At 35.9% G+C, this 15568-nt stretch overlaps 1 protein-coding gene across 19 annotated transcripts in view; it reads left to right on the top strand.

Annotated features, from left to right (window-relative positions):
• Nucleotides 1-15568, top strand: part of LOC143189077 (uncharacterized) — a 407881-nt gene that overhangs the window by 8019 nt on the left and 384294 nt on the right. For 18 of the 19 annotated variants that reach the window (XR_013001548.1, XR_013001610.1, XR_013001625.1 and 15 more), the window contains exon 2: nt 8292-8411. The exons of the other annotated variant lie outside the window; for it this stretch is intronic. Coding sequence is in view for 14 of the 18 variants with exons in the window: in XM_076375138.1 (XP_076231253.1) it covers nt 8322-8411 (90 nt within the window). In the remaining 4 variants the exon portion in view is untranslated. The remainder of the gene's footprint in view (nt 1-8291; nt 8412-15568) is intronic. 19 annotated transcript variants of the gene reach the window in all.

The raw sequence follows: 15568 nt of genomic DNA, 5'->3' as shown, positions 1-15568 counted from the left end.
ATTATGGTATTCAAATGGTATTAATTCTTGTGGTGGAATTTCTATTTCAATATCCTTTTCGAGGGTGTTAATAGCGAGAACATGGCACGCACAGTTGTTGTTATCAGATACTACTGCTTCACCGATAAATATTCCATTTTCAGTGTTTAATTTTAGTAAATAACTTTCTGTTAATCCAGTATTTGTTATGTCTATTGCAATTGGCTGGCGAGTTCGAGCTTTAACAAGTGTCCGTATCAAATTACGTCTATCAAAGTTTGAATCTATAGAATTTTCGTTTAAAAATCGGAAGGGCCTAACTGGATCGTTTTGAGTAACCAAAGTGTTATGTGCAAAAGAAATTTCCGTGTGTTCTTTTCTCAGAAACTCCTGTCCCAATATACCGTCGTATTTCGATAGTGATGAAGATTTTACGATATGAAATTTTATTGGTTGATTTTGTAATGAATTATTGTTGTTCTTAATGTACTTAGTTTCTCAGGAGATATGCCGTCTATAGTAACATAATCATCTATGGAAACGGATACATCTTCATGAAAAGCTCCTAATTTAATTAAGTTAATTTCTGCACCCGTGTCTACCAAAAATCGGGCTGAACCGAAACGTAATTCATTTGCGGACATTTTAACTATTAGGGAATCACAATTCACTTCTATTGAAAGCAGTGTTCGTTGTGCTCCAGAAATTTCACTGTTGTTTGACGCTGTTGATTTTCTGAACTCGGCGTCGCGTCTGTTCGACGAGTTTGTCGCAAGTTTAAAGCATTTGAGTCATTCGATTTAATTTTCTTATAATGTGGAGAAGGTAACCTGGGTTTCGATGAATCAAACGAATTTGAATAATGAGGTTTTGACGATGAAAGAGAACGCTGTCTAGAACTATGCGAACATCCTTGTTGACTCGAATAATTTGAATGATTATTTGGAAATTTTGGTGTATGATACATCATACTACTGCAAGGGGTATTACAACAAGTATGATAAATTTGGGGTCTACAGCACGGATGGTGAAGAGTATATTCTCGGCGTTCGGAAAAATCTGAATATCTATTATACGTCGGACTTGGAGTTCGTGAACGATTACCTGTATTTATGGAATAATTATAATATTTATGCGAATTTGGATAACTTTGGGGATATTCGCGATGTCTATCAGGTCTGAAAACATCTGTAGTACGATTATTATCAAAGCTTGAACCTTGATTCGCGAAAAGTATACTATTTTCATAAGATGGTATTATATCTGATTTCATACGATTATCCACTTTTATAGCGATTTCTAAAGCATTTTCTAAGGTATCGAGATTTTGTGCCTCTACTGCTCTAGCCAATTCCTCTGGTAATCCTCGAATAAAAACATTAATTGTTGATGCTTTAATTGGTCTTAACATACTTTCTGATTCATCTCCGTAACTATCTCTCAATGCATTTTGCAGCGCGTAGATCAGAATTTGACAGCTGAATGGCGTATTCATCAAATACGCGAATACAGATGCAAGAAAGGCTTAGTTGCCAAAACATATTGAAAGTTTGGTCACGCCGTTGCTACATATATGTATGTATGTATGTACATATATGCACAATTCTGCCCATCAGGAAAACTCGAACGAATCCAACTGCAGCCGAGATTCTGATTCTTGCTAATAAGGGAACATCGCGAGGTGAAAATCTCCGATTTTGATGAAACTGTAGGATTGTAGAATAGCCGAAAATATTCGACACGTATTTTTTTTATCAGTTCTAATTCATGTACAGGGTGTGAAAAGCACCCCCAAAGTTGGGGCTGGAAAACATATTTCGTTTAATATCTCGAAAACTAGTGCGTGTAGCAAAATGATATAAAGGGAGTAATTGTGTATTTTTTAACGGAGAATCCACCTATGTAAACAGTTTTTAAAAATACCAATTTATTTAAAAAATATATTAAAAAATAGTATATTGTCGTTGTTTTCATTGACTACATGCTGATCGATCATTTTCCAAATTTGTATGCAAATACTATGAACCAAAACACAAAATACGGCTAGAATAGAATTTTTAATTTTTACGTTATAAAGAAAATAATAACATTCCTAGTTAGACTACATTTTGTGCGAAATTAGGCCCTGATTCATATGTGCCACAATTTACATTAAAAGGTTTAAAAGTATGAATGAATGAATAGATAGTATGAATTTAATGAATTGTTTATTCTATATATAAAAGTTTTACGATTTAACGCATTAGTATATATCTGCCCATAATTATGAAAGTAGTCAAAGTCGTATATTTCCTATTTTGGGATATTGAAAGGATTACATTTAAATAAATTAGAAAATATTTCTATATTACGTAACATTGTAATTTAGATTTTTATTAGTCTTGATTAATAAAAATTTATTATGAATGTGAAATTTTGTGTGAATCCCATACGAAAATATTTTTAAAGTTTGAATTGACTCACCCCACATTCGTAATTATGGGCACATATGTATTGTTTCATTCGTAATACTCTTTCTTTCTCGCTCGTACCGTCCTTTCCTATATTCCCTATGAAACAAAATATCGGCTCAAGACGTATTCAATAGAGATTTACTGATGAATAAAATTGTAATTGATGTGGCAACAGCGTGATAAAACTTTCCTACGATGCGATTTGGCAATTATACCTCCGCACTTGCCATTTGTAATTCTACAAAATAACGTTAAATGCCACATTATCAAATGTCTCATGTATAAATTATATGTTTTCACTAATGCCTGTTTCTTCGCAACAGCGCTTCGATCGATTCGGAGTGGGCCCCTAAGGAGCCTGCCCCCTTAAGGGCCTAGGATCAGATATGTCAGGGCGGTGACATTACCGACAAAATTAGGCAAAAACAGAGGTTTACGCGCTGACGCTTTACGTCCTTATATTGAAAGATTTTGAGATGGAAAAGGACTCATTCAATAGAGGAAGGTTCAATCTAGCCCGCGCTGGTCATTATTTAATCAGATTCTGCTGATGTTCAGTAATATGAGTGTTCAAAGTAAAGCAAAAATCGACAAATTCACAGCCATGAAATCTAAGCATTTTTAGCTAATTTAGAGATTGTTCTGAGCGAAATCATGATCAGCGCGGGCTAGATTGATCCTTCCTCTATCGAATGAGCCCTTTTCCAGCTCAAAACCTTCCAATATAAGGACGTAAAGCGTCAGCGCGATTTGGCAATGCTTTTTGCCAGGTTAGAGATAAAACAGAGTAAAAAACTGACAAGTTTAGTTCCGCTTGAACACACCAGGCAGCACCTAATCAGGAGGCCCGTGCTGCCCTGAGTTGGTACGCGAGTTTCGAGAATTTGACGCACTACTACACATGCAACTATACGAGCTGCGTGTTTCGTTCATGTCCCACAAGAAGTCCCATGAAAAGTCATTCCGAGTGACATTGTAAGGTTCGAACAGAAAGTAAGCTCGGGGGTTCGGACTCCTTCGGACGACTTCGAAAAGATTCGGAAAGAAGCTTGAAACGCTTAGGTCCAAGTCACCGGCAACCGCAACAAGGCACAAGCAGTCTTTTTGATATTACAGATATTTTCACGTTTCGACTCGGAAGGAGATTCTTCGGTGAGATCTTCAAAAATTTTTATGAAATTTTGAGGGATGAGTTTAAAGATCAAACGATGACATTCTCTGTGTATTTTGTATGAAAAATTAAATTAAAACAAGTTTATGTACAAGCTGATACAATCGAGAAAGAGCGATTCTACATGCAATAATAAACTAAAAATAAAGAATATAAATTGTTTATAATATTTATATGTTCTTAGGTCTGGGTTAGGTCTGGGTATGTACAAAATAAAAGGAGACATTGCTAAAAATACATTAATTTAATATATTTACTTTTTAATTATAATAATTTATAATTAAATTTTCCCTCCCGTTCCCGCCTCTTCGCTCCCGGCCAGGACCGTGGTTGCTGCCGCGACCCGGACTGCGGCTTCTCCCATACTTCCACTTCCGAATTTTCTTTTTAAAGTCGCGAAATTATAATATGAAAAATAGACACATGTTATTCAAGAAGTATACTTCGTTCTTGAACAAAAAATGAATAGATAAGTTACTTAGCGCTTTAAAATAAGATCGTTTATGATCTACGTACCTTCTGTCGTCATACCTCCTCTAAAGCTAGCGCCGACGCCGACGCCGACACCAACGCCGACGCCGACACCAACGCCGACTCCGACGCCGACGCCGGAGTCGGTGCAAGCTTTAGAGGAGGCATGACGACAGAAGGTACGTAGATCATAAACGATCTTATTTTAAAGCGCTAAGTAATTTATCTATTCATTTTTTGTTCAAGAACGAAGTAAATTTCGTGAATAACATGTGTCTATTCTTCATATTACAGTTCTGGGATTTTAAAAAGAAAGTCCCTAAATGGAAGTACGGAAGAAGCCGCGGTCGGGTTCGCGGCGGCAACCGTGATTCTGATGGCTATAAATATATTAAATTAATGTATTTTTAGCAACGTCTCCTCTTATTTTGTATATACCCAGAGCTAACCCTGACCTAACCCAGACCAAACCGGAAGGAAAAACGAATTAGAAATAATTCGCCACATATACAAAGAGATAACTAAAATTCGTTTACTCTTATTGTTTGTAAGTAAATTAATAGGAAATCATCATGAACTTGTTTTAATTGTTTTTAAAGGCTGGTATCAAGAACGTAGAATGTGTAAAACTTGTAAGTATATCATCTTTTACATTCAAGTTATATAAATTCGAAAAGTAATTTTTATTAAACTGATTTACTTTTGCAGATCAAATCAGAGTTTACACTCGAAATATTTCGTGCCGCTCAATGCCGCTTGCGGGTGACTTGCACCAAACCATAATAGCGTTTTAGAAACATGAGAGTAAGATATGACATTTGCCTTCTCTCTCGTCTTTCCGAAGCTATCCGAAGTGATCCGCAGAGCCGAATTCACGTACATACGGCTCGTATAGTAGTGTGTATAATGGAGGGGGAATCACAGTGTGGCTCCATCTCGCATTCATTAGGCAGCCATATGTCTGTGGATAATTTTATTGCTCTAAAGAAAACTGTAACGGCAGATACCGACCAAGAAATCTCGTAGTCACGTGACTACCCTAGGCCCTTAACACTAGATTGCCTAAGCAAGTCATTTTGACTGCTTTTGAATTTCAATTAAGAAAATAATGATTTAAATAATGACACAGCTTCTTATAATTTTGTGACTTTTTCTACAACATATAAATGGGTTAATTAATCATTGTTGTTGCCCCCCCCCCCCGTCCTTCACTTCCGGAATATATATGTGTTATACCTATATTGCCGAAAAGCAGTCATTTTGACTGCTTGGAAAAGACCAGTTCGATAACATACAAGTTCATGATAAATTGTCGATTTCGACATATTCTTGATAAGTTGCAGTTGTTCAATAACTAAAGTTATTGTTATTGTTATTGTTATTCGTACTTGTTATTCGAATCTTTATGCCAGGCCTGGCCACGCGCTTTGTTCCCTTTGAACGCGCTGTAACGTCATTCAGATGGGAAGGAGGATCTCTGAGTGTGAAATACATTTTTTTTATTGTTAATACTTATTAATAACTTGTTATATGACTGTAAGTGATATAAAATATATTAAAAATTACTGTTAAACAAATTTCTTTGCGCATTAGTTATTTTTTCACAATGCAGTCATTTTGACTGCTTTCAGGCAATATAGGTATATACTAAGCTCCCGTCTTTCTAGTGTTAAGGAAAAAGGAAATTCGTTTTAGCATTTATAACCATTTATGATTTTTAGCGTCTATTGCGTTTTTCGAAATGATTTTTTTAGTACTTCTCGATTAGTTCTTAAATAACAGTGATGCGCATAGTCATAATATGTTGCTTATTTATACTACTGTACAGAAAAGCAAATTCACTCAGGTCCATATGTAGAAGATGTTTCAGACCCACTTGGCATAAGTTTCAGGTACGATTCTAAACGCTAAAATAAGATAAAAATTATACGATATCGCGTTTGGGGCTTCGTTTGTTAGTTATAAATGTTTAAAAATCTGGTGGAAAGCGCAAGAAATGAGCCCGCGCGGAGGCCTCGAGCAGTGGTCACCCGAACCGTAAAATGACACTAACGGAAGGGAGGGGAGAGGTCACTCACCATTGAATAGCTGATTGGAGATTTTACAACACTAGACAAGGCCACAGGAACCAAAAGTCAGTTAAAAGTGATGAATAACATTGAATAACAATAACCTTGTCTATTCGTTGCAATCCATAGGCCAAATCAAAACATTTTTTACAAGATAGAAAGAGTTAATACGTTCACCTTCACTTAACTTAAATTGTTTGTTCACTTTACACATCCACACATCAGCATTCTGACATTTGCGAAAATTAAAACACCATACGAGAATATCGTTGGCTTAAACCTGCTTACTCTTTTCAGTCGTGAGGGTAGATCAAAATACGTCCCATGAGATTTTGGAGTAGAAAGGGTTAACGTAAACGCCTTTTCATTAATCTTTCAAACAAAACCCACACACCAAAAAACTCTACACGTTACTAAAAGTTTTGACATAGAATTTGGAGGAAAACCGTACACACGGCGGGAATATCGTGAGAAAAGGACTAGATTTGTAGGAAAACTCGGCACGTTTCACAAATATTCGTACAAATGTTCGATGCGAAGGTCCGTCGAAAAACTAACTTTGACTTCTTAAAAAGCTCGACAAAGGCTCCTCCGCCCACTCCCCCCTGGGCTTTTCCGAGAATGACCGGTCACGCACCATCGCGTGATAGATCCACGTTCAGTTAACGTGAACTTTGCGGTTGGCAATTTGGGATACGCTGCCGTTTCAGAACGGTAGCGAAGATTACTACATTACCAAAGACAATTGAAGGTAAAGGTTAGTGTCATAAATCAATTCTGAACATTGTTTTATGAAAACAGAAAATAAATTTGCACAGTTAGTGATTTAAAAATACGAGTATCTTCGTGAAATAGAATATGATATTTTACTTTTTAAAATGTATCCAGATGTTGATTGATTTGAAATTTCGTTTATTTAGTTTTTGATTACACTCACTCAGGAAAGCAAAAACTACTGACGATTAGTGCAATAGATGTAAACGCTGAGCGCGATTGAATTCATGTAGATAGTTTAATTTTGTTTATCGAAATCAGTAAAGCCAGGAACTTGAATGTTAATCATTGAAGAATTTCCTTCGCGCATGGACTCGCTTTTCAGAGAGCCTAAGCCTTCAGTAAAGCTAAGGGCGTTTGGAAGAAGACTCAGGTATCTAACAACACTAGGTGTTGTGGGGAATCTTCGACGAATTTTTAAAGAAGTCGCAGTTACTTTTTCGCTGGACCTTCACATCGAATTTTTGTGCAAATTTTCGTGATACGTGTCGAGTTCTCTTACAAATCTAGTCTATTTTTGCGATATTCCCATTCTGTCTGCGGTTTTCTTCCAAATTCTACATCAAGACTTCTAGTAGTGTATGCAGTTATTTTGTATGTGGATTTGGTCCAGAAGATTAATAAAGAGAGTAGACATATTAACCCTTTCTATTTCGAAACTTCGTAGAACGTGTTTTGACTTGCCCTCTGCACTGTAAAGAGTAGGCACGTTTAGTGTTATTTAGCAATCCCCTCGTATGGTGTTTTAATATTCGCGGATGAGAGAATCGTGATGTATGGATGTGTGAAGGGAATAAGTAATTTACATGAAGGTGATTATGTTAACCCTTTCTATGTCATAATGAGTATTTTGAGGTGGCCTATAAATTGCAATGAATAGACAAAATTATTGTTATTCAATGTTATTCATCACTTTTAACTGAATTTTGGGTCCTGTAGCCTTGTCGAGTGTCGTAAAATCTCCGATTGGGTGTTCGATGGTGAGTGATCTCTTTCTTCCCTTACGTCAGTGCGATACTACTGTTCAGGTAATCACTGCGTGAGGCCTCCGCGTGGGCTCATTTATGGCGTTTTCCACCAGATTTTTAGACATTTATAACTAATAAACAAAGTCTCAAACGTGAAATCGTTATTCTCGAGTTTCCTCTTATTTTGGACTCTAGAATCCCTTAAGTTTGTCCGGTGCTATTCAGAAACACATGTATACGTATTTAAGTAAGACCAGTTAAGTAACTTCTAATTACGAATGTGCCGACGATTCCAAGGGAGGTAATGTTGTCTAAAAGTCTAAATATATTATTAATACTGTTGTTTGTCTCCGGCAGCAATGAAACATCTTTCATTAATATAATTATGACTTAATGTTATATCCAGGTTGTGCTAGAACGAGATTTGGATATCTATATGGGGCAATGCGTGTCTCGTAAGGCGAGCGGTGTCATCGCGACAGGTCATCGTGAATCATTCACATACCACATGGACAAATCTAGTAAGGTAGATAATTCATGAGATGTTTTAGTTTTTATTAGTCCGTATTTTTTGATACTACGGTTGTCCAAAATGTAATGGAATGAAGGTGCTAAATATCACCCTCGCACTCCCTCCCAAACTTTATCTATCGTATCAAATGCTTCCACCTACTGGGAATCGGAATTCAGTTTAAATATAATTTTATCCAGCTGCAAAAAGAAAGAAAACTCTTTGTTGATCTCAATATAAATAACAACATCCTTCATTAGGTATATACATACTGTATTATGGTAGTTAATTATACACCAAGTTAGATTTCAGTGTTTAAGATAAGTTATTTTATAATATCTGTTTGCTTACAATTAGATACAACTCGTCGTCTTTGTTTTCATATCCCTAAGTAACAATTTTATTTTTCCACATGTAGGATCATACCAATTGTTTGTAATTAGTTGTGGTGACGTTGTGCATGCACTACCGAAGTCTTGAAGACTGAGAAGCCACCGATCTGAGAAATTGCTGATGATTGTTCAATTTGTTTTTGTAAGTTTTTTAATCATGTCTCGTTTATCATTGTTTAACACTGAACAATATCACGATACATGATTGTTAGAAGCGATGGAGGTGTTCTAACGTCATCTTGAATTATGGAAGAATGGTGTGGTAAACCAAAGAATCATACAATTGGTACTCTTTTTGGAATATTCCTAGAATAGCGACACTTCACATATTTCCATGCATCATACTACAATTGACGCCTTTTGCCGAGTTTCTTACGAAATTAAAATTCATTTTTTGTGGAAATGTTTTTGTTCATTGAAATTTGCTCACAAAATGTACAAACGAACTGTCAATATTATTAATACGATTGCCTTCTTGCATGCTGAACTATGATAGCAGCGATCAATACAGTAGTGTGGCACTGAAATTTTTAAATAAAGATAAATCTACAGCATTGTAATGGGGAGGAGCTACCGCCTCTTTGTCAATCCTTCCCCGCTAAACAAACGTAGCCCAGATCTAACTCTAATCTACCTTCAATAAATAAGAGTATTGGTAGTTGGTTTGAATATTTTGTGAAAAAATTTACAAGTTTAATAACATTTCTGCAAAAAAGTGCTCTATTTCCGCAACATACACCTCACAACAAACCTACTGGTGCACAATAGATTGAATTTCGTAAAGCGTTATTATTCTAAAAATAAAAATCTATGAATGGGGGATCAGAAGTCTCTGGTCCTATTAGCGTTTTTAACGTGTGAAACACAATGTCCGAGAAACCGCACCGTTTAGTAGATGAACAATTCATACACACGGTATTTCTGAACAGCACGGGACAAATTTAAGGGCTGATTCTAGAAACCAAACTAAGACGAAAATCAAGAATAACAAGAGTCTACTTCTTATAAGCCAGAAGGTAAGTTGAAACACGCCCTATAAAATTTCGGAATAGGAAGGGTTAATGCGTCCATAGTTCATACTCCGATGAATCTTCTAGTCCAAATCTATACACGAAAAAACTGAACACACTACTAGAAGTCTCGGTGTAGAATTTGGAGAAAAACCGGACATATAACAGGAATGTCGCGAGAAAAGGACTAGATTTGTAGGATAACTCAGCATGTATCACAAATATTCGCGCAAACGTTTGATGCGAAGGTCTGACGAAAAACTAATTGTGGTTTCTTGAAAAATTCATCAAGGACCACCTACAACATCTCGTCTTGTTAGATACTTAGGTCTTTTCCTAAAGACACCTAGTTGTACTGAAGGCTTAGGCTCTCCAACACCCGAGTCGATACGCGAAGAAAGTTCTGTAATGTTTGACATTTAAATTCCTGGCTTTAATGATTTCTGTAAACAAAATTAAACTAACTATATGAGTTCAATGACGCTCGGCTATGTTTACGTCTCGGTTTACGTCTATTGCATTAATCGCCATAGCAGTGATTACTTTTCTGAGCGAGTGTTACCAGAAATTATGGGCTATCACGCGTCAACACATGAAGAAGCTTTCATGAAAATAACCGGTTACGCATCATCGTGTGATAGATCCATGTTTAGTTAACAGCAACTTTGCAGTTGGTAGTTTGGGATTCGCTGACGTTTTAGATCGGCAGCGAACATTACCAAAGACAATTGAAGGTGAAGGATAGTGTCGTGAACCAAATGTGAATATTGTTTTATATGAACCGAAAGTAAATATTCGCAATTGTTTATTTGAAAATGCGAGTGTCATATTGTCATGAAATAGGATACGATATTTTACTTTATCGTTATCGAATATCGTTTATTTAAACATCACGAAAATACCTCTACCTTTATCAATTTTTCATAATACTCGATCAGGAAAGTAATCACTGCTGATGAGTAGTGCAATAATGGTAAACTTCGAACGCTATTGAACTCATGTAGTTAGTTTAATTATGTTTACAGAAATCCTTAAAGCTAGGAATCTGAATGTCAAACATTGAAGAACCTTCTTCGACTCAGGTTTTGGAAAGCCTAAGCTTTCAGTACAGCTAGGTACCTTTGGGAGAATATCCAGTTATCTAATAATAACGGGTGGGGACGGGTGGGGTGGGGGGTGGGGAGTAACTACCGAATATGAACGTATTAACCTTTTCTATTTCTATATTTATTGCTTTTAACTGAATTTTGAGTCCTGTAGTCTTGTCGAGTGTCGTAAAATTTCCGATCTGCTCTTCGATAGTGAGTGACCTCTCCCCTCCCTTGCGTCAGTGCGAAACTGCTGATCGGGCAACTACTGCTCGAGGTTTCTACGGGAGCTCATTTCTAGTACTTTCCACCAGGTTTTGAGACGCTTATAACTAACAAACGAGGCTTCAAATGGAAAAAAGTTACCCTTGATTTTCGTCATATTTTGGTCTGCAGGATTACCCCTTAAATTAATCCCGTGCTGTTCAGAAACACCCTGTAATTCCTTCGCGGTGACATACAGACTCATGGCTACGAAATCGGGCTTGTTACGAGGGGGAACATTACCTCACTGCTATTGCGAATGGTAGAAAAATGGATTATATTACCAACGCTTCTTCGAAGCGAAGAAATTATGGACTGGCTATTGTATAGGTTCGAGTTAGACTCTTCTCTGTTCTGAATGCACTAGATCGTGAATTTTCTTGAACGAAGCACAGCGTGAGCATTGAGAGCCATGATTGTTAGCGAAGTTAGTCCTGGTAGCTGATAATGGCGGGTATAGAACTCTATGTCCACTACACCAATGTGCATCTTGTCGTCACACTGCATCGACGGTAGACATTAATCGGATTAATAATACCAGCTAATGCGAGCATAGTGACTGAGGTACAGGTAAACGGTATCACAGACAGATTGACGGTGCTAAATCCGAGCCACACAGACATCATAACAGACAAGATTTCCATTGGAGGAAACAATCTAACAGAAAGATTGCAGGTGCTTCAACAAAATATAAGACTCAACCACATAGAGGCCAATTTACAAGAACCTATAAAAATAATAATATTCAGTTATTCCGACATATTTTCATTGAAAGATAATCCCACACCTTGCTCACTTTTAAATGAATATTGAATAACACTAATCGACGAAAACCCAATAAACGTAAAATTATACAGACTAAGTGTCATAAAGACGAAGTGAATAGACAAATCCAAGGCATGTTAAAGAAGAATATTATAGAACATAGCAATTCACCATTTAATGCACCAGTATGGGTAGTCCCAAAGAAACCAGGCGCCTCAAGTAAGACAAAATGAAGATTAGCTATTAATTTTAGAAAATTGAATGAAAAGACTGCACAAGACACGTACGCACTTCCTAATGTAAATGGCATTCCTGGGCACATTGGAAAGTCCAAATTTTTCTCCATTCTAAACCTTAGTTCCAGATTTCACCAAATTCCATGAAAGAAAATTTAAGAAAATATACCGCTTTTTCGACTTCTAAAGCACATTTTCATTATTGTAGAATGTCGTTTGACTTGAAAAATTCACCTACTACGTTTCAAAGAATGAGGAACGAAGCATTGAAAGGATTAATGGGTAAATATTGCTTGGTTTATATGGATGACATAATAGTATTTGGCACAATAATAGAGGAATACAACAGGAATCTTAGTATAGTATTTCAAAACATTAGAGATACGGGTTTAATGTCACAAACAGCTAAATGTGAATATCTGAAACCAGAATTTGAGTAACTAAAGCATTCAATAATGGAAGGTGGAATTAAAAAATTCCCAAAAACGTAACTGAAACGAATGTATTCTTAGAATTAACAGAATATTACAGGAACTTAATTAAAAATTTTGCAAAAATCTCTAGACCATTAACCGAACAGACAAAGAAAGGTACACCGTTTCACTGGACTCATAAATAACAGACAACTTTTGATACGCTGAAACAAAAACTTTGTGAAGAGCTTGTGTTAAAAATTCCAGACTTTGAAAAACTGTCTACGCTGATAACTGACGCTTCCAGTGAATGTATAGGTGCGATACTCCGACAAGAAATTCTCCTGTTGTTACATAGTACGAACATTAAATTTGGCAGAAAGAAATTATTCCACTACTGAAAAGGAATTGTTAGCCATAGTTTGGGCATTAAAACGACTTAAAAAATTTGCGATACTACCAGATCACGATGCACTAACTTGATTGTTTACCGTAAAAGATACTTCATCACGACTCAGGTTGGAAGAATACGATTACAAAATAGAATACGTGAAAGGCAAACAGAATGCTGCGATGCCCTTTCTAGACGCATTTATCCTCTATAACTAATTCCTTCTACTATCAACGCTGATATAGACGAACTCATACGAATATTAGAAGGTTCTCCGGAACAATTGGACGAAACTTTTGAGAACGATGACAGACCAGAAGTAATAGACGATCTACCTTAGGGAATAGATGAAGATCCTATGTACACTCTTTACGAAGGTTGGAAACCGAATGAGAACACTAAAGAAATATGCATGATATCGATGGCACCTCCAACTGACATAGAAATAAATAGTGTAAATCAAATCAATAAAAATTAGATTAACTAACAAATTGGTTTCATTTCGAGAAAAAGAGGTTGAAAACATTTTAACTTTTCTAAGTAACGAACTAAGAACAGATATCCATTTTTGTCCAAATCCAAATTCAAAGTTCAAATGAAAAATCTACCCTATAGAATCAAATCTCCCATAAAGCATCAATCATTTTAAAAAACCAATTTAAGATATGTTAGATTATCTGGAAATAATCAAGGAACAAAAACAAGTATCGAAGGATACGGAAAGTGTTCTGTCTTGTTTCTATGGTATTTTATTTACTTTTGGTTATATTCATGTGGGATCTGATATCGTACAGACTTCTTCCGTGCGTTGTGTTAAAATTAAATTTCTTTTTATTTTAAACCGTTATCCCATATTCCAATAAGATATTAGAACAAACAAATCCATTGAAATCATTGAAAAACGCTAAGCGCAAGAATTTAATTTTCTACGAAAATATTGCCAATATTGTAGTCCCAATAAATATCACTTTTAATTTTATTTTTGTCGCTATAGTGCGTCTCCCATTAAAAATATTTTTCACTTTACGTGCACATACTACACAGAAATTATGTTTCACTTTATGAAGTGCGTTTTCAATTTTATGACAAGGAATTAACTTACAGAAATCATTGCCCACGCTACACTTACAAGGGAAGTTCGGTGAGTGTTAATCACCGATTCTAAGGAAACTTTGTACAATTCTTCTATGGTCCTACCTAACAATTTTGCCGTACAAAGTAGCTGCCCATACGCACTTTTAAGGGAGAAACTACCCATTTAATCCAAATCGCCTTTTTCCTTTCGGTGCTTATAGCTCGCAAAGTATAAGCGCTATAAAAAAATGTTTCATACAAAAGTTTTACTGTTTTCAAGACCTATAAAATGGCTTTAAAAAAATTTTGAAAAAACGAATTGTGTATAAAAATTCAATTACCCCCCCCCCCCCCCCCCCCCCCTTTTCTAACAAAAAATGTTTTTATTTCAGATAAATAAAGAGCTTTTTGTTGTGAATTCAGCATTGTATACCAATATACAATTATTCCATTTCTTGTATACAAAAACGCTGCATCATGCAGTCAATTGAAGTAAATATTCAAGTATTACATTTTTTATTCTGATTTTCGGATGTTGTCGTTATCGTTGTTCGTTACAATGCCCTGACAATAATAACAAACGTTATTTTCTGACCTTTGAATTCTTGGAGTGGACATTGCCCAAATCACGTGCAACAGCTTGTACCTCATGGTAAGGAAGAAATTATTCGTACAATACCAAAAAAGATAACAGGGCAGCTACAACCTTTAGATGTTCTTGGTTTTCGAATTTGGAAGAATTTCGTAAAAACTTTATCTGATCACACAATATTGCGTAATTACGGCGTCAATTTGCACCAGAGAAATAACATTATAACGTTACAATCTCTTACTAACAATTACCTGTCTTCGCCTAGATTTCATAATATGTTTAAACATTCATGGTTTAAAAGTGGATACCTCGAAAATCGCCCAGATTGTTACGAGAATCCAGTTGATTATTGTTTCGGGAAACAAGATATCGAAATTCATAGGTGTCACATATGCGGAGAAATTGCAATTTTTTGTTGTGCTTGGTGTAAAAAATACTTCTGCTTTAAACATGTTTACGAAGAGTATCATTATTGTGAAAATTACGTACAATAAATACATGAATAAATTAACAGAATATAATGTCGGATTGTATTGTGGAATCCTATTTCGTTATTGTAGACGGTGAGATCGAATTACTACACTACTGTCACTCCCTAATTGTATGTTCTTTAATTTTGAAATAAATAAAAATTATAAATAATCATGGGTAAAATTAACACATTGCGTACAGCACTCTGTTTGCTTAACGCGCTTCCAGGGCCCGCACATTTTTTTTCTCATTTGTTACGAGAATACGTGAAACTTCGTTACCCTAGGAACGTAACAAGAAAATCTATTTTTAATTCTTTGAGCTGTCGATTAAATCGAAAAAAACATTAAAACGAGAATTCTCGTAAGCCGGCCCCCACGTTCGGCTTGCTATGTACGAGAATTCTCGTGACCCGTACTCGATGTGTTAACTGATATTGCTATTTTTTCTCCCCTTTTAATTCTTTCTCGTTTATC

The sequence above is a fragment of the Calliopsis andreniformis genome, chromosome 1 (genome assembly GCF_051401765.1).
Source record: "Calliopsis andreniformis isolate RMS-2024a chromosome 1, iyCalAndr_principal, whole genome shotgun sequence".
Lineage (NCBI taxonomy): Eukaryota > Metazoa > Arthropoda > Insecta > Hymenoptera > Andrenidae > Calliopsis > Calliopsis andreniformis.
Note: the sequence above shows the minus strand (reverse complement) of the source record. Positions and strands in the feature narration are given on the sequence as shown.